At 41.2% G+C, this 22,704-nt stretch overlaps 4 protein-coding genes across 4 annotated transcripts in view; all 4 read right to left on the bottom strand.

The window, feature by feature from the left end:
• LOC143031875 (uncharacterized) overlaps positions 1-6,431 on the bottom strand; it is a 35,203-nt gene extending 28,772 nt beyond the window's left edge. The window contains exon 1 of the mRNA XM_076196233.1: positions 5,832-6,431. The gene's annotated coding sequence lies outside the window, so the exon portion shown is untranslated. The remainder of the gene's footprint in view (positions 1-5,831) is intronic.
• The window catches only part of LOC143031878 (uncharacterized), a 36,602-nt gene that overhangs the window by 5,886 nt on the left and 8,012 nt on the right, over positions 1-22,704 (bottom strand). The window lies entirely within an intron of this gene.
• LOC143031880 (uncharacterized) overlaps positions 11,880-22,704 on the bottom strand; it is an 85,714-nt gene continuing 74,889 nt past the window's right edge. The window contains exon 2 of the mRNA XM_076196242.1: positions 11,880-13,344. Coding sequence (XP_076052357.1) covers positions 12,048-13,265 — 1,218 coding nt within the window. The 5' untranslated portion in view covers positions 13,266-13,344 and the 3' untranslated portion in view covers positions 11,880-12,047. The remainder of the gene's footprint in view (positions 13,345-22,704) is intronic.
• LOC143031873 (uncharacterized) lies at positions 17,076-21,555 on the bottom strand. Its single transcript, XM_076196232.1, has 2 exons — positions 20,252-21,555; positions 17,076-17,697 (listed from the first exon to the last, which is right to left on the bottom strand). The coding sequence occupies exons 1-2, from the start codon at positions 20,834-20,836 to the stop codon at positions 17,680-17,682; spliced, it is 603 nt and encodes a 200-aa protein (XP_076052347.1). The 5' UTR covers positions 20,837-21,555; the 3' UTR covers positions 17,076-17,679.

Genomic DNA, 22,704 nt, shown 5'->3' with positions numbered 1-22,704 from the left:
GTCCTTTAGATTCTTCTCATGTCCTCTTGTTCTTCTTCTGCCCATTTTAATAAGTAGTTTCTTTCAAGACTTTCCATCCCTTTCATAATTCTGTATATATTCAGCAAGTCACCTCTTTCTCTTCTCTGTTCCAGTGTTGGTAGATTTAATTTTTCCAATCTTTGTACGTTAAATTGGAGAGTGTTGGTGCCATTTTTGTCGTTGCTTTTTGAATCCTTTCTGATTTCTTTGTTTGTTTTTTGTTTTTTTGTACAAGGTGCCCACAGTGTCGTAGCATACTCCAATTATGGTTTTATCAGTGTAATTAATATTTTCTTTCTTCATGCATGTAGTCGAAGGTCACTTTCATTGATCTTAAGTTAAAAGTTTCTCTAACTAGTTTGTTGACATGTTTATCAGGTGTCAAGTCACTTCAGATGATTACTCCAAGGTCCCTTTCTGAGTTGACTTTTTTGACTTCTTTGGTGCCAATCTTATATTTACCCGATATTCTATTTTTGCTTTTTTCCAAATTCCATTATGCTACATTTCTTAATGTTGAAGTTCACTTCACACTTCTGACTCCATTTCCATATTTTGTCTAGGTCTTCTTGTAGTGATTTGCAGTCTTCCTCTGTGTTTACTCTCTTTAGCAGTTTCACATCATCTGCAAAGAAGTTCATGTAACATTTCACTCCTTCACCCATATTATTTATATATATGGCAAACATTAATGGTGCCAATACAGAGCCTTGTGGGACGCCACTTTTCATATCTTCCCAGTACGAGTTTTTGTCTCTATGTACCACTCTCATTTTTCTCCCACTCAAGAAATCTTTCATCCATTCCAGTAACTTACCTTGTATTCCACCTATTATTTTAATGTTTCTTATGAGCTATTTATGTAGTACTTTGTCAAAAGCCTTCTGCAAGTCTAAGAAGGTGCAATCTGCCAAGCCATCTCTTGTACTACTTCTACTAATCTTGAGTAAAAGCATATCAAGTTTATGGTACATGATCTTCTGCTTCTAAAACCAAATTGTTTAGGGTTTAGTATTTTATTCTCTTCCAACTGTTTGATCCATTTGTTTCTGATAACTTTTTCACATTTTTGCTACTGTGCTTGTAAGGGATACTGGTCTGTAGTTTGTAGGATTTTCTTTGTCTCTTCCTTTATATATTGGTATATTTGCATTTTTCCAATTTTGTGGTACTTTTCCTTCTTTGAGTGAGAAGTCAATTATCTTGTGTAATTAGTCCGTTAGTTATTCTATACACTCTTTCAATATCCAATTTGCAATTCCATCCAGTCTGTGTGATTTCCTAACATCCAGGTTTTTTATTTGATCTATTATTTCTTTCAGTGTTACCTTTATTTCTTTCATTTCAGGGGATCTTTCTTGTAGTCCATCCTCCCAAATTTGTGAGCTTTCAATTGTAAAAACAGACCTGAAGTGTCTGATCATAACTTCAGCCATTTCTATATCTATATATTATGCACTTTCACCATTTCATGTTTATCTTTTATTTTATCATTTATATACCTGTAAAAGAGTTTGGGTTGATCTTTGCATTTGTGTATTGTATCTTTTTCATAGTTTCTTTTTGCTTTCCAGCGTATCATCACATATTCACTCCTAAGTTTTGTATATGTTTGCCATTTGGATGATTTTTTTTTTTTTTCCCCCATCTTTTCCAGGCTTTGTCTCTTCTACGTTGGAATGATCACTGTCAGACCAGCCCTGTGTTTTTGGGGGCACATATACTACTATCAATTTTCTACTATTCATATTACGATTTACAACTTTAATCATAATCATTTCCACATTATATTTACCTTCTTTTTTCTTTGTCACATTTAAGCCTTTTTTTGGCCAATACCATGACTCCACCCCTCTGTCTATCCATTCTATTTTTTGCCCAATGGTTGTATAGACCTCGTCCCACCATACTTGTTGATAGAGGACCTTTCAGCTTTGTTTCCACAACTCCCATTATGTGTGTGTGTGTGTGTATTTACCTAGTTGGTGGAAGGTACATTGAGAGTGGAGGATAGATGGAGAAAGAGGAAAAGGACAAAAGGTAGGGAGGTGCTTAGAGTGAACTCTTTAAATGAAAAGGAAAAGGAGGAGTACAAGAAGAAGCTGAGAGAGGAGTGGGAGGAAGTGAAGGATAGAGCAGAGCTAGGAGTGGAGAAGAGGAGGAATGGGGGATGTTTCAAGGAGGGAGTCACAAAGTGTGCAAAGATGGTGTGTGGAACAAGAAGAACAGGAGGAAATTGAAGGAAGGGTAGTGAGTGGTGGGATGAGGAAACAAAGAAGGTTGTAGAAGAGAAGAAGCGAGCTTTCACAGATTGGTTACAAAATAGGACAAGAAAAGTAAAGCACAAGGTAAAGGAGGCAAAGAGGAGAGCAGATGTGAAATGGGGAAAAGGTATGACAGAAAATTTTGAAAGTAATAAAAAGATGTTTTGGAAAGAAATTAAACAAGGAAGAGGAGATGAATCAAGTAGAGAAGAAAAGGTAAAAGGTGCAGATGGTGAGATGATAATGGAAGAGAAGGCAGTAAGGGGAAGATGGGCAGAATATTTTAGAAAGTTGCTATATGTGAAGGAGGATAGGGAGGGAAAGATAGTTGGAGGTGAAATGGAGGTGAAATAGGGAAGGATGAAGTGAAAGCAGCTGTTAAGATGATGAAAGCAGGTAAGGCACCTGGTCTGGATGGATGCCATGCAGAATGTCTAAAAAAAGGAGGTACAGTGATAGTGGACTGGCTGGTGAGGTTATTTAATGTTTGCTGGAGAGAGGGTAGAGTGCTGGAGGACTGGAGGAGTACCTGTATAGTTCCACCTCACAAGGGAAAAGGGGACAAGTGTGAGTGTAGTATTTTCAGAGGGATTGGCTTGTTAAGTGTAGTTGGGAAGACTTATGGGAGGATCTTGATTGAGATGATTAGGAGAGGAACAGAGGGCATAATTGGTGAGGAACAGTGTGGATTTAGGACGGGTAGAGGTTGTGTAGATCAGATTTTTGTGGTAAAACAGATATGTGAGAAAGCTATAGGAAAGGGAAAGGATGTTTTTGGGCTTTTATGGATCTGGAAAGGGCTTATGACAGGGTATAGAGGAAGGCACTGTGGGAGGTTTTGCGGATATACGGGATAGGAGGAAAGCTTCTAGGAGCTGTCAAGAGTTTTTACAAGAGTAGTAGAGCATGTGTCAGGATTAGAAATGGAGAGAGTGAATGGTTCGAGGTAAAGGTGGGACTTTGTCAGGGATGTGTTATGTCGCCCTGACTGTTTAACTTATACATGGATGGGGTGGTGCGAGAGGTGAATGCAAGGGTGGTGGGTCAGGGTTTGGAGATGGTTAAAGAAAATGGAGAAAAGTGGGAGGTGAGCCAGCTGTTGTTTGCGGACGACACTGCGCTTGTAGCAGGATCAGAGGAGGGATTGAGGAAGTTGGTGACAGAGTTTGGGAGAGTGTGTGATAGAAGAAAGCTGAAGATAAATGTGGATAAAAGGTGATGAGATGTACAAGGGGTGAAAGTGGCAGCAGACTGGAAGTGAGCATTAAGGGAGAGTGACTGGAGGAAGTGGATAGTTTTAGATACTTGGGTGCAAATGTGGCAGGAAAAGGTGGAGTAAAGGTGGAGGTAGAATGTAGATTGAGAGAAGCGGTGGATTAAAGAGTGTAATGAGGAATAGACATTTGGGAATGGATGCTAAGAGGAGACTGTATGAAGGAGTGATTGTGCCAACAGCACTGTATGGGGCAGAAACATGGAACATAAGAGAGGAAGAGAGGAGTTTGAATGTGTTTCAGATGAGGTGTCTGAGAAGTATTATGGAGGTTACTAGGCTGGATAGAGTGAGAAATAAGGTGAGGAGGAGAACAGGGGTGGAAAGGGAGTTTTGAGATAGAGTTGATGAAAGAGTATTAGGATGGTTTGGACACATGGAAAGAATGCGTGAAGAAAGACTAGTAAAAGAGGTATGGACGGCAGATGTAGAGTGAGTGAACATGAGGGGACGTCCTAGGATGAGATGGATGGATGGGGTGAAGGGGGCTTTGGGGAACAGGGGAATGTCTGTTGAGGAAGGACGGGAGAGGACAGAAGACAGGGGTGAATGGAGAATGGTTGTATATGGATGATGCTGTGATGCATGGGGTGGAATGGGTGGGGGGATGGGAGGTGAGGTAGTATGTGTGAGCAAAATTTGATGCAGCCCGAAGGGATTTCTCCCCATCTTCTCCTTCTCTGCATGGGGGAACGAAGAGGGGGGTCGCTAATTTAATGAAGTGGCCTTGCTGTGGATGTGTTGTGTCTTGCGACACTGCCTCTGACCCAGGGCAGTGGACAAGGTGCAGGGATGACCCGTCATCCAGGAGGTGCTAAGATAACAGGGAGGGTGGAGGGGTGTGGAGTGTATTCAGGGATGGAATGGGTGGGAATGATTTTATGCCTTTTCCTTTTTGGCTACCTCCCTTGTAAGGGGGAAAAGCCTTGGTATATGTATGTATGAATTATACAGGAAGGGAGCTATGCTCGTGGTGACCCATCTTTGTACCTTTCAGCATCAATTTTTTTCTTAAAATCTTGAATAGTGTTTGCACACACTGTCCAAGACTTGTTGTAATGAGTTGCAATCCTCCTCCATTCTTTCTTTAGTATTTTTGCATCGTCCACAAAGAAATTCATATAACGCCCTATTCCTTCACCTAAGTCATTGTGTGTTTAGGATTGTAATGATTTGAGGCATACTCTTGTCTCTAAATAAACTGTACTTGATTAGCATATACCATTGCCTAGGTTTGGTCAATTTTTAGAAGTGCACACCTACATGATATAGCATTAGAACATTATCTATTTTGTAAATTATAATACATCAACACTATGTTTTTCTTGGCAGAAATTAATTACAAAATGTTGCTAAAACTGATTTACTAACAAAGAAAGTTGCAGCGCGTGAATGATACATCATGTTTGTTTTGATGGATGCCAAGGTTGAAGAAATGAAAGGATGGTAAATTCATCTATTCTAACCTAACCTAACTTAACCTACGCTACCTAACATATGTCATGGATGCTAACGGCCTGATTAAGTACTTGTTTGGACTGCGTGGAGTAGAGTTGTTGCATAGCTTGAAGGAAGCCCTACTATCTTTGTAACAGCATTTATTAATGTCACTTATATTTGGAGAACACCCGGTTTACAGCGTGAAAATCATCGTCTAACTTACATGACATCTCTATGCTATGCTCGCAGCTTCATTCAGTAGTATATTTGCTTTTAGCAAGGTTTTGTTATTGATTTCTGCCAAGAAAAATGGATATTATGTTAATGTTTTATAATTCACAAAATTAATTTTCTATTGCTATATCACATAGGTGTGCACTTCTAAAAAAATTATTGAATAACATTAGCATACACCATTGCCTAGGTTTTGAATAACCTATGCACTGACAATTCTTTGCCCAATATTTTTTGTAAAATACCCCTGCGTCATTCCAGTCGTTGCCTCATTATATTTCTCTAGTATTCGCTCCAAGTTGAAAGACATAATGAAGTTGAAGATGTTGGCAGCACCAAATAAAATTGAGTGAATCCATTAAGGAACCTTTCACCCCTTTCCCCAGTACGGGAGAAATGGAGAATGCCAATGTAATATTTTGTAACAGTAACAAAATATTCAAGATCAAACTCGGAAGCATGCTCGGTTTCACATCGATGAACGTATACCAATTTGAGCCTAAGTACGATAAATTGGTGAGTAGGAGACGGGATCCCATGAGCATTACTCCTTTCCTGTATACTGCAATTAATTAAATACATACGAATGCAAACATTACCTTCTTTCTTTGGAAGAGTGAGGACTATGTGACACTGGGCTCCGATATGTAAACAAAGATGGCGGAGAGTCTAGGAAAACGAGACCCGTATATTATTTGTTTAAATTAAAAAGCATATTCATTATTTATCTGTAGCTATATTGTACTGAGGAGGTAAAACATAGTTAGTTCATCCACATTTGGAATATGCTGTTTCCGTATGGTCGCCGAATCTCATTAAAGACATTGATAGATTGGAAAAAGTACAACGGCGTGACACAAAAGTGATTCCAAATATATAAGATAAATCATACGAAAATCGACTGAAACATAGGCATCTGTTTTCCTTGAATAAGCGTATACACAGATTTGACTTGATACAGGTCTTTAAGATTCTAAAGGGAACTCACAACATTAAAAGTGATCAAGTTTTCACATTGAATGAGAATCAGACAAGAAACAATGGTCTCAAACTGTCCGGAAATAGATCGAATTTGGAAGTAGGTAGAAACAACTTCACCAACCGTGTAGTTAATGAATGGAATAAACTTCCTGCAGAGGCAGTGCAATGTAGTTCAGTTCTAAGCTTTAAGAATCATTTAGATAAACACCTAAGCAAGATGCTCTAATGATTGTTATTTATATTATTAATTTTTGTTGTCATCTGTCTGTTTATCATTATTTTATTTCTCATTTGTTATTAGTTATGTGTCAATTTATTATTATTTACTACTTACCGGTTTATTATCTAACTATACCTATGCATTTATTTGTGTATTCAATCTATTATTGACATTATTATATTTATTTTACTTATTCATTCACTTTGATTTGTTTCGTATATGACCTTGATATGGACCAAAAGGTCTCCTGTCGGCATGCTCCGCCTTTGTAATGTATATATATATATATATATATATATACTATATATATATGTATATATATATATATATATACTATATATATATGTATATATATATATATATATATATATATATATATATATATACACACGTGCGTTATTAAAGTCGAAAGCACTAAGGAGGCTGTTAATCTTCTTATGGGTACTCTCAAGCTTTCTAACAAGTACTCTGCCATCTGGAGGGTGGGCATAAACCAGATTGCCAAAATGATTCATTTATTCAACGTTTCGTCTGCAGGGAGACATCTTCAGGAAATTCCGTAACATAAAAATTACCGACATACAGAAATAAAGAACAAGGGTGCTAACCTTAACAATAATTCACAATCATGGAAATAGACATCAATAAATCAAAATTAAACAATAAATCAAATCCTATCTCGATACATGGGCCGTTGGGGACAGGTCTTGGTGGTGGCTTCGCTGCATTGTTAAACAAACCAACGATGGAAATCATGTTGCTTTGGATATTTATGATAAGGCTATATTCCCTTATAAACATAGCTTCTAAAAGCTTAAGTTTATGTGCAGCCCTATTGCTTGCTATAATCCTGGTGTTCTTAACTAGGCATTCACGGGTGGCTGTTTGGTTATGATATTTCTTCAGATGATGTTTAATAGCCCCGTTTTGCAAGTGCATTGATATTCTCCTACTGAGACTACATCTAGTATAACCAATATAAGATGAATCGCGGGTTACACAGTCCCCGGTAAGACATTTAAATTCGTACACTGTGTTGGTTTTAGACATGGTCTCAGTATTACTATTCAGGTTGTTATTTTTTTCTTTTATTACCAATGAGCTAGTTTTTGGGTTGAAGTAGAATACAACCACGCGGATTTCCTTCTTCGAGCACATATCTGTCTTCTCTCACGTCACAGGAAAGTCATTCCACCTCCCGAGCGGGAGACTCTGGTGGCGCAACCTCCGCCTAGTGTCCCCTTGCCCTCCCGACGCCGTCGGCCCGTCGCGTCCCATCCCTCAGTGGAGGACCCGCGGTTCTTGTGCGTGGATTCCCTGATTCCCCGTCAGTCGTCTCGGCTCGCGAATAGATGTACCCCTCGCGATGGTTCTACGAGCGTGATCACAGTGCCGCATAGACACGAATGACTGACTACTTATGCAGGAACCTAATAGGAGTAAGAAGGAACGTAGGCGTGTAGACATTCGGAAGCATGCCGATGCCACTTCCACGTAACCGCGTCTAGAGCTGCTAGGCAGAGTTCAGAACATATCTAGATGGATCGTCGGCAGAGTCTTCGGCATGAGGTAGGATGCGCCCCTTCGGCGCCACGCCGACAGATACCCATTTGCCTTCCTGTGTGCACCACGCGCCCTCCTGTACACATAACCCAATGATTAATAAACGCGTAAATCGCCTTGGGTCCTTTTCACTCTTGCCCCCTTTGCAACTACACTTCCAACAGCAAGGTTCTGTCTCAGGAATTACGAGAGAACCAGCACATGCAATAATACCACTAGACACCACGAACAAGCTCTTCTTAGCACAATAACAAACCATTCAGCAATTTTATCATCATTCGTCAACAATGAATAATTCATCACATGACATCTGGTATTACTCTTGGAAAGACTTCAATGAAATACGAGAGTTGTTTCAAAGGATACAATAAACACTGCTAAATATATTACCGTAGATATATTTACAGTAACACAGGTTTCAAGTAGCAATGTCGTATACACCAAAGAACTTTACACAACACTGAGATAAATAGAACTTTATCCGTCATGACGTACATATATCTATATCCACCAGTTGCACCATTTCCTAATATTCTTGATTTTTCGTAATTACAAAACGATCCGTGCACTTCATGGAACACTTAGAGGTCACAATGCAAAACGGAAGACAATTTTCTAAAACTCCAAGGAGAGTGAATAATGCATTGCCGACCATTCCCACGATACAGTTTTGCCAATTAGAATTTAGGCACATGAACGCTATTTTTCAAACCTAAATAAATCGTTTGCAATTCGGCTATCGTCAAGAATCTTCGGAGGAGTGACGTATGAGTAGCTAACCATCGCTATTCACACGTCATTGTTCAACATTGAATAATTGTGGGAAAATTGAATAAATTATGGTCTATTGTGTATCTGCCAATTGTAACAACGGGCAAAGTAGTGGTCGGAGCTTCTTTCAATTCCCCTGTGATGCAGATCGAAGGGCTATATGGATGCGGAAGGTGAACATAACCGGGAAAAGGGGATCGTTGTGGATACCAAGTGATCATTCTAAATTTTGCTTGAATCACTATGAGCCCGTCTTGTGAAGCATCTGGCTTATTCTATTGGATATTCGGGAGTTGTGTGGCCTCGTCTAAAGGCAGACGTGATCCCAACGACCTTCGCACTCAATCCAGCCCTTGGATCGACCCCTAGATTGACCAAAGGTCGAAGAAGTCAGGCCTTCAACAAACGCCGCAGGCTAGAGGCGAGGCATTGCTATTTGCAATGCAGCATTTGGTACGAAGCCAACAACACAGGATAAGCCTAGGCTAAGGGCCTAGGTAGCATATGTAACGCACACTGTGAATCTGCACAGATCAATAATCATAAAATGTGCAACACCAATAATGAATTCATGATTGAACACACGGATAACAGATCCATTTGGCATGCACACATAATGAAGATTCATGAAAGGGCTAGGTAAGATTCATAATGTATGCATGTCTAATGAAATTACCGGTGCACCCGCCCACCAGCGTGGGTCATCACCCAATACATATCAGCCTTTCGTGAGGACGTGAGAGTCACTACGTGATATTTGAACTGAGTCCTTCGTGAGAAGATTGAAAGGTTTATTTCCTGTATGGGCCACCACGTGAAGTCTATTTTCTTCGTGAGAAAGCTGCATCAGTTCACACGTGAAAGGTTTCTCTACAGTGTGCGTCATCACGCGATGTTTGAGAGTGCTCTTTCTTCAGAGAGCTGCATTATACATGTCACACTGGAAAGGTTTTTCTTCAGAGAGCTGCATTATACATGTCACACTGGAAAGGTTTCTCTCCAGTGTGGGTCATCATGTGAAGTTTGAGAAGTCTTTCCTGAGAAAGCTCCATCGCACAGGTCAAAACTGAAAGACTTCTCTCCAGTGTGGGTCATCACGTGATATTTTAGAGCAGTCGTTCCTGAGATAGCTGCATCACACAGCTGACATGACCCATAACAGCAAGAAAGCTTGGGCAACAATTAAAAAACTCAATTCAGACAAGGCCCCCCAGCCCAGAGTAGCTGCTGTCACACCGAACCAGGTGGCTAATCAAATGCTACTCAACGGCAAGCCAGCCAATAAAGAGAGAGGCTTTTTAAAGAAAATGAAGCATGAGATGGGTTGCATCATGCAAGATTGTAAACAAGGCCTTGTACCCTTCACACTAGCTGATTTAAATGCTGCAATGAAACATCTGAAATGCGGCAAGGCCTCTGGAGAGGATGGCATCACTCCAGAGATGATACAACATTTTGGGGAAAACGCCAAGACATGGCTACTGACCTTATTTAACAACTGCGCCATGTCCTACCAAATTCCTAAGATATGGAGAAAAGCCAGAGTAGTGGCCCTTCTCAAACCAGGGAAAGATCCATCATCTCCCAAAAGCTATAGACCAATATCCCTCTTGTGTACCTTATACAAGCTGTATGAAAGAATGATCCTTGCACGCATTGAGGGAACAGTTGATGAACAACTTTCAGCTGATCAAGCAGGCTTTAGACCAGGCCGCTCATGCTGCAGTCAGGTATTGAACCTAACGCAATATATTGAAGATGGATTCGAGAAAAAGAAAATCACTGGTGGTGTCTATGTAGATCTTACAGCCACCTACGATACAGTCAATCATAGGGCACTCCTCTTGAAAGTCACCAAAACACTACAGAATCACACCTTGGTTCACATCATCCAGTCTCTTCTAACAAACCGCCGTTTCTATGTGGAAATGGATGGCAAGAAAAGCAGGTACCGTTTCCAGAAGAACGGACTCCCACAAGGATCTGTGTTGGCTCCAACACTGTTCAACATTTATACCAATGACCAGCCACAGTATCAGAATACCCATAGGTACATCTATGCAGATGATCTGTGCATTGCCACTCAGTCTGATTCCTTCAACACCATCGAAGACCGACTATCAGAGGCCCTAACCACACTCTCCACGTACTACAAAAAGTGGCATCTCAATGCGAACGCAAACAAAACACAGGTGTGTGCATTCCACCTTAAAAATCACCAAGCCAAGAGAGAGCTACGAATCAGATGGAACAACACTGATCTGGCACACCACCCACACCCTGTCTATTTAGGTGTTACTCTCGACAGGACTCTCTCTTACAAAGAGCATATCAACAAGTTGATTGGAAAAATCTCAACCAGAAACAACCTCCTCAGCAAACTTGCCACCACCAGCTGGGGAACAGATCCAAACACCCTGCGACAAACAGCTTTGGCACTGTGTTACTCCACTGCAGAATATTGCGCACCAGTATGGGCCAGGTCATGCCATGCACACAAAATAGATCCAGAACTGAACAGGTCGTGTCGAATAATTACAGGTACCCTAAAACCAACGCCATTACATACTATCTACAGACTGGCAGGGATTCCACCTCCCCACATTCGGCGCGAAATAATGACCAAGATAGAAAAATATAAACAACAAAATGATCCCAGGCATCCACTATACGGTCACCTTCAGGTTGGACAGAGACTGAAGTCTCGCCAAAGCTTCATGACGGTGGAGGGACTGGATCCAACCCAAGCTGTGGCCCATAGACTTAAATGTTGGCAGGAATATGACAATCTGGGCCATAACGAGGCCATACCATGCCCAAACGAGACCTTGCCCCCAGGAGCAAACCTAACCAGGAAGGACTGGGTTACCTTAAACAGAGGAAGAGCCAAGGTGGGCAAAACGAAAGAAAACAAACACAAGTGGGGATACACCAATAGCCCCCAATGTCCCTGTGGCGAAGTACAGACGATGGTCCACGTCCTCCGGGAATGTCCATTGAGTCCCCATTGCTCCGACCAAGACCTTAGGGAAGCAAATGAAACTGCCCTTATATGGACACGGTTCTGGTGCGACAAGATATGATGATGATGATGACAGGTCACACTTGAAAGGCTTGTCTCCGGTGTGGGTCATCATGTGTCATTCGAGGACCCTTTTGTTGGAAAACTGAATCACATGGTTTACATTGGAAAGGCTTCTCTCTAGTATGGTTAACCATGTGTAGTTTGAGATGACTTTCCTGAGAAAGCTGCATCACACATGTCGCATTTAAAAGGCTTCTATCCAGTGTGGGTCACCATGTGTTTTTTGAGATTAACCTTTACTCTGAAAGCTGCAACACACAGGTCACACTTGAAAGGCTTCTCTCCAGTGTGAGTCATCACATGATATCTGAGAGCACTATTCCATGAGAAAGTTGCGTCACACAGGTCACACTTGAAAGGCTTCTCTCCAGTGTGGGTCACCATATGTAGTTTGAGATAACTCTTCAATGAGAATGCTGCATCACACAGGTCACATTTGAAAGGCTTCTCTCCAGTGTGGGTCACTGCGTGTTGTTTGAGGCCCTTCTTTTGTGAGAAAGCTGCATCACACAGGTCACATTTGAAAGGCTTTTCTCCAGTGTGGGTCACTGCGTGTTGTTTGAGACCATTCTTTTCTGAGAAATATGCATTACACAGGTCACATTTGAAAGGCTTCTCTCCAGTGTGGGTCATCACGTGACGTTTGAGTTTACCCTTTGCTGAGAAAGTTGCATTGCACAGGTCACATTTGAAAGGCTTCTCTCCAGTGTGGATCATGATGTGTTGTTTTAGATGACCCTTTTGTACGAAAGCTGCATCACACATATCACATTGAAAAGGCTTATCTCCAGTGTGGCTCATCATGTGTCGTTTGAGATAACTCTTCAGTGAGAAAGCTGCATCACACAGGTCACACTTGAAAGACTTCTCTCCAGTGTGGGTCATCACATGTCCTTTGAGAGAACTCTTCACTGAGAAAGCTGCGTCACACAGGTCACACTTGAAAGGCTTCTCTCCAGTGTGGGTCATCAAATGACGTTTGAGATGACTCCTTGCTGAGAAAGCTGCATTACACAGGTCACATTGGAAAGGCTTCTCACCAGTGTGGGTCATCACATGATATTTGAGACCATTCTTTCCTGAGAAAGTTGCATCACACTGGTCACACTTGAAAGGCTTCTCTCCAGTGTGGGCCATCATGTGATATTTGAGAGCACTCTTTCGTGAAAAAGTTGCATTGCACAGGTCACATTGGAAAGGCTTCTCTCCAGTGTGGGTCATCACATGATATTTGAGAACACTCTTTCTAGAGAAAGTTGCATCACACAGGTCACACTTGAAAGGCTTCTCTCCAGTGTGGGTCATCATGTGATTTTTGAGACTAGTCTTTCCTGAGAAAGCTGCATCACACAGGTCACACTGGAAAGGTTTCTCTCCAGTGTGGGCCATCATGTGATATTTAAGATGACTCATGAGATTCTCTTTGTTACATGATGAATATACAGAATTTCTGGATACCTTTTCCAAGGAAATGTTGATATTTATCCTTGACCTGTAAGAAAAAAATAAGTTCAACATTAACTTTTTGGGAGCTTGTAAAAGGAACACGAGCATAAACAAATACAGTGGGGGCGTTTCATGAAAATGTAGTAGGTAAAGGGAACAAATGACTCATAATACTGATATTAGCAGTGGTATTCTTACAAAAATATACATATATATACTGTGTGTGTATATATATATATATATATATATATATATATATATATATATATATATATATATATATATAAATCTTACATAAATCTTTGGAAGGGAAAGATTTATATAAGGAAGGATTTTTTTTAAGAATACCACTGAAAGAATCTTGTAGTATTCATAAAAATATTCTTTCCTTATATAAATTTTTCACTTCTAAGGATATATATACAAGATTTATATAAGGATAGATATTTTTTTAAAGAATACCACCGTTAACCTTTTTGTTATGATGATGCCTACCACGCGTCATGTGGTGCGAGTGGGTATACAAGGATGCTGGCATTGGCATCTAAATTATATTTATTTTGTAGTTGTAGCTGAGTGACTCCTGAATTCTGTGAACTGGTTTGATAATATTTTCTGTGTTTATTATTACTCAGAGAAAGAAAACAAGTAATACAGCAGATTTCATATCTTATAATGCAAGTAGTGTGATGCTTCGTAAATTAGGCATTTGATACTGCACATAAGAATTTGACTCATGTTTAAGAGGTTAAAGAAGATATGGAAGGTAGAACACTAAAAAGGATGGGGTTGCAGAGAACAAACACAGATTGGGACAGTATATAATCAGGAAATAATAAGGCAAAAGAGTGGCTCAATAAATATTATAGAGGCAGAGAATGTAAGAAAAAAAAAGAGTAGTATACAGAAGCATATCTTTGTCAAATTTGCAGAGAGGACCACTACTGACACACCAATCAAGGATACCATAAATCAACACTGTAGAGATTCGAAAGAATCCGATATTGATTTCTAGAGCAAATCTCTTGTTTTTGGGGGAAAACAAGTGATATTTCACATATACTGCCACAAGCCTGTAACAAATTAAATTTTGATTTCTGACATACTTGTGTAAGAAGTAAATTACTTCTGGTCAATCTATCCAAACTTGTCCCTACCTACAACTAAGTTAGGTTAAATTCACTCCTGACTTCCATCAATCACTAAAACAAGGTGCAAAGTGGGAAAAGTTTATTGAGCTATAATTATTCAGTGGAAACGGCCACTTCAAATGAGTTACAAGTAATTTGCATGGATATTTGTGCCCTGTAGCAATCTTATGCATAAATCAACATATGATTGAATTCTTTAGGTGATTGGTAATATGAAAATTAATAGGAAAATAACATGATGCAGGATTGGATGAATTAATATTACAAAAAGAAAGAAATCATATAAAAAAGTGTGATGAAGGATATACAAGCACAGTCAACTGGAAATAAGAAATATTGGTAAAAATTTCAGAGGTTTACATCCAGCCACCAAGGATGTCAGAAATAAATGAGTACTTTTAGTGAATTGTTTATTGGTTTCTACAGCAAATCACTTGGTTTCCATTTATCAGGGAACACCACCCCAGGATGAGTAAACATGAGAATTTTGGCAGAAATAGTACCACAAACTCATAAATCTATATTAGGTTTATGTCTGTTACCTTAGAGTGAGAAAAGCTAATCTAGTCAACCAAGCTTTACCTATTTCTACCTATGGCTAAAGTCTATTCCAATAAGAAGTTACACTTGATTTCTGCCATGCAGCTTGGTGCAGTTGGTAGTCCTACAGACTCCGGCTCCACACAAGCACCAGCAACATGCAAATTTCTCACCTTCTTCAGAAAATATTATATTTCTCCATTTTGTTCATAAGATAGGAAATTTTAGTTTCAATCATTAGAAACAGCAGTCACTCTACAACTAAAACAAAAATTTCAAAACTCTATAGGATGAAAAACTGAGTAATTATGTGGAATTGAAGTCAAGGAAAATATAGTATAGGTTTATATACATCTTTATTTACAATTGATGTTTAGAGCAATTATGATATCAAATGTAGAATAAAATATATGCTCTATATATACAACTCCTGAACACAGTGGCGCATCCAGATTTCACATATCAAGCCATAAACAATGAAAATAAAGGATTTTTATCAATATTTTGCGTCATGATGCTCGCAGTGCAAGGGAGGTTGGGAGAGATGGTAGTTGCTGGCTCCTCTTGTCCTCCTCCTATTCCACTCACCCCTATCTTCTGTCCTCTCCCGTCCTTCCTCAGCAGACATTCCCCTCTTTCCCAATGCCCCTTTTACCCCATCCATCCATCTCATCCTTGGTCGACCCCCTCATGTTCACTCCTTCCACCTCTGCCTTCCACATCTCTTTTACTATTCTTCACTCATTCCTTCCATGTCCAAACCATCCCAATACTGTTTCATCAACCCTATCTTCCAACTCCCCTTCCACCCCTGTTCTCCTCCTCACCCCCACATTTCTCACTCTATCCAGCCTTGTAGCCCCTATCATACATCTCAGGCACCTCAACTCAAACACATTCAAACTTCTTCCATGTTTCTGCTCCGTACAGTGAACAAAATGTAGAAGTATATTTTCTCAAGGTGAGGAATTTGCATCTTGCTGGTGCCTGTGTGGAGGAGTCTGAAGGACTACCAGCTATACCAAGTTGCATGGTAGAAATCAAATATAATTTCTTACTGGAATGGAGTGGTTAGGTTGACTCAACCCCCCACCCCCTATTCTATCAACTACTACAACAAAATAATGATACTACCTTGTTGAGTTAAGATTGTCCAGAAACAACCACTTCAAATGAAATGCAAATAATTTTGTGTGTAAATCTATTTATGACCATGACAATCTTAATCGCGAAGACAACATTATTGGAGCCAGCACTGATCTTTGTGGGACTCCGAGTCACCTCTTTCTTTCCTCTGTTCCAGAGTCAGCAACTCCAATTTTAACAGTCCTGCTTCATATGAAAGTTTTGATAGTTCTGGGCCATCCTTTTAGCTGCTCTTTGGATTCTCTCAATCTTCTTTATATTCTTTTTTGTATTGGGTGACTACAGAGTTGCTGCATACTTCAATTTAGGCCTTATCATTGTGACTAGTATTTTCTTTACCATTTCTTCATCCAAGTAGGTAGAAGCCACTTTTCTTGCTCTTAGTAAATTGTAGGTTTCGACAACAATCTTGTTTATATGTTTGTCAGGGGACATATATTTTGTGATAATCACTCCCAGGTCTTTTTCAGAGCCTTCTTTCTTAATTTCTTTTTCATCAATTTTGTGTATTTACCTAGTTGTATTTTATGGGAAGAGAGCTATGCTCGTAGTGTCCTGCTTTTGTATCTCTCTGCATCCAGTTTATTCTTACAATCTTGTATAGTTTTGGCACTCACTGTTTCCTCCTTCGGTTTGTTCCAGATATCTATCACTCTATGTGGGAAGCTCTTCTTTTTCAAATCCCTTGTGTAACTGTCCTTCTTTTGTTTCTTCTCCTGTCCTTTTGTTTTTCTTCTGCCATTTTGATAAGTCGTCTCTTTCAAGAATTTCCATCCTGTCAGTCACGAATCTAGGCTCTATGTTTGAGTTTATACATCGAATCGGGACTTAGGATTCGAGCAGTTCCTTCAATCTAGAATATTAGATTCAAAACGTAGCCTCGTTTTGGATATTCTTTCTCTTCGCGGGGATAAAGAAAAACACTGGACAAAAGCAACGGGAGATAGATTTTCTAGCACAGTATAAAATTATAAATATATATATATATCTCTTACCAATGTTGAGCAAGAACAGAGTGCGGTGCAGGAGCGGGGTGGGGTAAGGACCACTGCTCCCCTTCTTATATACACAGACCGCACGACACCAGCGTCATAGCACAGGTGCCAACATGTACTTAATTTATTTATCCTAATTCTATTTACCCAACTCCACACTTCCACCATTTCCTTTATTCTTGTGTGGAGAGGGCTCACAAAATAATTTCTATCTGATACCTTAATTCTACAATGTAATGTGACTTTATATGTTGGCTCTACATCGCCGCCTGGTTTTGGCGTGCGTGCCCCTTGACCTGACATCGGCGAGGTCACCGATTTCATACTCCTCCGCCGACACATTTCGCGCGCACTTCTTGTCCATAGAGTCCCTGCGCACAAAGGGGCTCATTGTTTCTCTTGGGTCCGGGCTCCTTCGCTACAACATATTGTCATGGTCGGGGTATCGTGAACGTGGCCATGACATATATCCCCCTTTCGCCGGAAAAAATGATCAGGCCTGTGAAATGGGGTCTGAGCATTTTATGTCGGGACGTGATAAGGCATCAGCTACCACATTAGATTTTCCTGGAATATATTTGACTGTTAAATTGTAACCTTGGAGAGCTATCGCCCATCTAGCCAGCCTATCATTTTTGGTTTTACCTTCTATGATATATTTCAATGGATTATGATCACTAAGGATAACTACTTCTCTATCTAAGAATACATGGAATTTCTTAAGGGCTAATACAAGGGCAAGAGCTTCCTTCTCAATGGTAGAATACCGTGTTTGGTAGTCCTTGAGAACCTGAGACATAAATGAGATGGGCCTCATGACGCCATCCTTCTCTTGCGCAAGCATGGCGCCTACAGCTACTTTGCTGGCGTCACAGAAGATTATAAAGGTCTTACCGTAGTCAGGGGCAATTAAGACAGGACCTCTAGAGAGAAGTTTCTTACACTCCTCTATGGCTGCATTTGCGCCTTCATCCCACCTGAAAGGATTACAAGAGAGCATGCGGGTTAAAGGAGCAGCCACATCCGCGAGGTTTGGACAATACCTGCGGTAAAATCCCAGCATGCCAAGGAATCTTCTGATGCCTCGTCGTGTCTTCGGAACCTGGAACTCCACTATATCCTTGATCTTGGCTTCCAATGGCGTGATGTTGTTTTGGCCCACTTGATGTCCGAGGTATGCAATAGAACTTCTCCCAAAGGAGCTCTTCTTCATGTTCACGGTGAGGTGGGCCTGTACTAATCTGTCAAACAACCCCTGCAGCCTGTACAGGTGATCAACCCACGTGTCGGAAAACACAATGATGTCGTCCGAATAGGCTCTGACACCTGGTAATCCCTCGACAAGCCAATTCACAAGGCGCTGGAAGGATGCGCCACTATTTTTCATTCCGAAGGGGGTGACAGTATACTGGAAATGCCCATGGGGTGTGACGAATGCAGATATCGTGCGGGCCCTACTTGTAAGGGGAATCTGGTGATACCCTTTCATCAAATCTAACTTCGAAAGGAATTGGGCTGTAGCAACTTCCTCAATGAGGTCATCAATTCTAGGGAGGGGATAAGGATCGGCCTGGGTGACCGCATTTACTTGCCTGTAATCCACGCACAGCCTCCACTCACCTCCGGGTTTTGGTACCAATATGGCCGGTGAGGCCCAGGGGCTAGTACTAGGCTCCACCAAACCTTGGGTCATGAGCTGTTGAACTTCTTCCTCCATGATTTTCTTCTTCTGGGGCGACAATCTGTATGGCGCTTGTCTCACCGGTTTGGCACCATCTTCTAGTATGACGTCGTGATGAATTGCTTGGGTAACGCTGGGGCATGGGGAAAATACCTGGATGTGCTCGCGGAGTATCGCTCTAACTTCTTCCCGCATCTCTCCCTCCAATGACGACAAGGATTTCTCCAATGCCTCATTGTTATCTGATCTGTCCAAATTATAAGAAAATGTTAGATCTTCAATATCTGAGTCAAGACTTCCCTCAGTTTGTCCTGTCTCAATTGCACCAATTGCCTCTTTTTCTATTTCCCCTTTAAATTCCTTTAGGAGGTTAATATGTGCTTGCTGTATCCCAGATCTTCTCATTGGATTTCTCAGTACATAGTTGTGACCCCCTTTTCTTTCGAGCACCTCAAATGGTCCCTCATATTTTGGATGCAATGAGTTTCTCTGAGGGGACAGTACAAGCACATATTCTCCTACCTTTAACTCCCTCCTAACTGATTTCTTATCATATTGGTTCTTATAACTTCCCTGCGCTACTTCAATGTTTTTCTTTGCTATCTGTCTGATTCTCCTTAGCTTTTCGAAGTTGTTACCTACTAATTTAGTGTATTGGATACCTCCTTCTGGAGTTTTTGACAATAGCTGGTCATACAGGGAAGCAAGGGGCTCTCTTGGTGCCCTGCCAAACATTAAGTAAAATGGAGAAAAACCTAAACCCTCATGGACAGTTATTCTGGAGGCATAGAGTAACAAGTCTATGCCTTCATCCCAATCTTTTTGGAATTCTAAAACAAAGGCTCTAATCATACGTTTTAAGGTTCCGTGGAACCTTTCGAGACTCCCCTGGCTCTGGGGGTGATATGCTGAAGCGATTATGTGTTTTATGTTGAAGCCTTCTAGGGCTCCCTTGAATATCCCACTTAAAAAATTGGTGCCCCTGTCACTCTGTACCTCCCGAGGCATGCCCATCTTACTGAAATAAGACATCAGGGCCTTGGTGATTGTCCTGGCCTTAATGTTGGAGAGAGGTATCGCTTCAGCATACCGAGTAGCTTGACACATTATGGTTATTAAGAATTGTTTCCCTGACTTAGTTTTTGGGAGAGGGCCCACACAATCTACAACCCTAGAGAAAGGTTCCTCAACTATAGGAACTTGATGCATGGGTACTCTCTTAGGTGTATCGTTTGGTTTTCCAGTCACTTGACACACGATGCATTCCCTGACCCCCCTTTTAATTTCCTCTGACATTCGGGGCCAGAAAAAATGGGCTGCTATAGCCTGCTTTGTCTTAGTTGTCCCGAGGTGGGCACAAGTAGCCTCATGTGCCATTTTCACAACACGTTCCCTCATCACCTGCGGGATGACTATCTGTAGAATAACGTCGCCCCCTACCTTATCTGGTGTCTTGTACCTTCTTAAGAGGACTCCCTTTTCTATGATGAATTTCTTGTCGTCGTATTTTTCTTTTTCTTGCTCTTCCTCTTCTGCCGCTCGGCGCACCGCTTCCAATTCAGGGTCCTCTTTCTGGAGTATGATGAGTCGCTCTGCATCCACAGCGATCCCCTTGACGACTTCCTCTGCAAGGACGTCTTCTTCTTCATTCTTGTCCGCTATCGTCTCTTCCTTCGCCTCATCTTTGGTCTCGTCCCCAGAGTCTCCACCAAGCAGGAGGGCTAGGTCACTTTTACTTTGTTCCTCCTCTTCTTGTGCTCTCCTGGCCTGGCTTCTAGTGATGAATGCCACAGGATCGGCCATGTCAGCTGGGTCAGTAAGAGTATGTGTCTGTCTGGGTATGGGGTCACTGACTGTCTTTAGTTTAATGGGAACCGCTTCGCCTACGTCATTTCCTAAGAGGACATCTACTCCTTTTATCGGTATCTTTGCTAAGCCTACCTCGACCTTTGCTACCTGTCCATCCATTTCCAAAACCATGTTGATTAAAGGAGCTGATTCTATTACTCCCCCTGCCAATATCATGGAGAATTTACCTGTGCTTCTCTGTTTTAAAACCCGGTATCAGATCTGGTCTCACGATGGTACGACACGCTCCCGTATCCCTCAGTGCTTTTACCGCGATTTTTTTTTCATTCCCCTCGATTCCCATCTTGGCATCCTTCACATACATTGACCACCTTGGGTTGATCCCCACTTCGTCTGTCTTGTCTTCCTGTACTTGTGTTTTCCCTTTGTCTTTCCTTCCTGAGTAAGTTTTCATCCCATGACTGAGATTTTCACTAGAGTCCCTCATATATGCGTCCTCATCTCTCTCAACGCACATTATCCCTTGCTTGGGCTGGCTATTTTCCATATCCTGTCTGTATGCCCGATCACTGAGTCGGGTGTAACAATCTTGAGTCCTATGCCCGTATCTCCCGCACCTGAGACATCTCTGAGGTTTTCTCCAGCTATCCCCTACTTGTGGTCTTGTATACCTCTGGCCCGGACCCGGAACTGCGAACGCACCTCTGTTCTTGTTCCCTTGATTTTGTACTGTGCTTGTTTTTTGACTTTGTGTCTCACCCATCCTCAGGGCGAAGTTTTCGGCACGACTGGCCGCCTCCATTAGGGTTTCACATTTTTGTTGGGTCACATATAATTTGGCTTCATTGCTAAGCAAGTTTAAAAATTGCTCCCTAACCATTACTTCCATAATTTCCTTTGCACTTATCGCATTTTCTGCCCTCATCCATTTTGAAAATTCACTCAACTTCCTAGCCATATTTATGAATCCACGACTGACATCCCTTTCTTCCTCTCTGAACTTTTTCCTAAAGTACTCTGGGGTGACTTCGTAAACTTTTAGTATTTCATATTTAATTTGATCATACTCATAAATGCCTTCACAGTCAAACATAGTATACACATCTAAGGCTTTTGGGGGTAGGCTAGATCTTATCATTACCGGCCAGACATCCCTTGTCCATCCTATTTGTTTGGCCAAACCTTCGAATGATGAGAAGAATAGATCTGGGTCTTCTTCATTAAATTTGGGAATAATGTGATTTGCCTTGATGATGCTGTCTATTATGTTTCCTGTGTTTCTCACTCCCGCCTGTTGGTAAGTGGGATGTTCTATATGACACCTGTTTGCTTCTCCCCCTGATTCTGTTCGCCTTCTAGGGTATTGCTCACTGCCCACTTCAACTCTAGGGTCCCTACTTATTCTGAACCTGTCCATGTCGTCTATCCTGTCGTAGTATTGGCCTCTTTCCTGTGGGAACTGATCGTATCCACCCCTATCTGATTCCATACTATATCTTCCCATTTTTGGCGTCTCTCTACCTTCCTCTCTACAATAGTGTCTTCCTATTTCTTGTGGTGTGTCTGGCCTTTGTCTACAGGTGTATTCATTTTCCCTATTGGTTGGTCTACTTCCTAATCTGATTTCACTCATTCTATCTTCTATGTCATAATTTCTGATTTGGGGAATTTCCCCATAATAACGAATTTCTGTTTCTTGTCTCCTACGTACGTTGCCTTCTATCTCTCCCTCACTGAAACTGCTCCTTGCGTTATAATAATATCTAACGCTTTCATCTTCCCCCGGGTCGAAGTCTCTTTCGCTCCTACTTTGTTCGAATTCTATATCACTAGTGTGAGATCTCCCTCTCCTACTTTCTACGTCACTTTCCCCTTCTCTAACCTGTGGGAATCCTTCAAAGCCGGGGCTACTCCTAGAACTTACTGGTGTGTTTGGGTAGGACATTGTGATAAAAGAAGTTTTGTTTTGACGACAATACCCCCAGGCGACGCGTAACTGAATGTAAACAATGAAGCCAGATTAAATGCGTTTTTAGGATCGATCACGAGCGCAAGTTGCTCGGCGGTCTGATTGATGATTATTA

The sequence above is a fragment of the Oratosquilla oratoria genome, chromosome 12 (assembly GCF_046742065.1).
Source record: "Oratosquilla oratoria isolate Oo_2021 chromosome 12, ASM4674206v1, whole genome shotgun sequence".
NCBI lineage: Eukaryota > Metazoa > Arthropoda > Malacostraca > Stomatopoda > Squillidae > Oratosquilla > Oratosquilla oratoria.
This window is presented reverse-complemented; position numbering and strand designations above follow the sequence as displayed.

Bases quoted from the DNA above. Each gene is read 5' to 3' on its own strand.
- LOC143031873 (XM_076196232.1), bottom strand. From the start codon at position 20,836: ATGATATTGGCAGGGGGAGTAATAGAATCAGCTCCTTTAATCAACATG.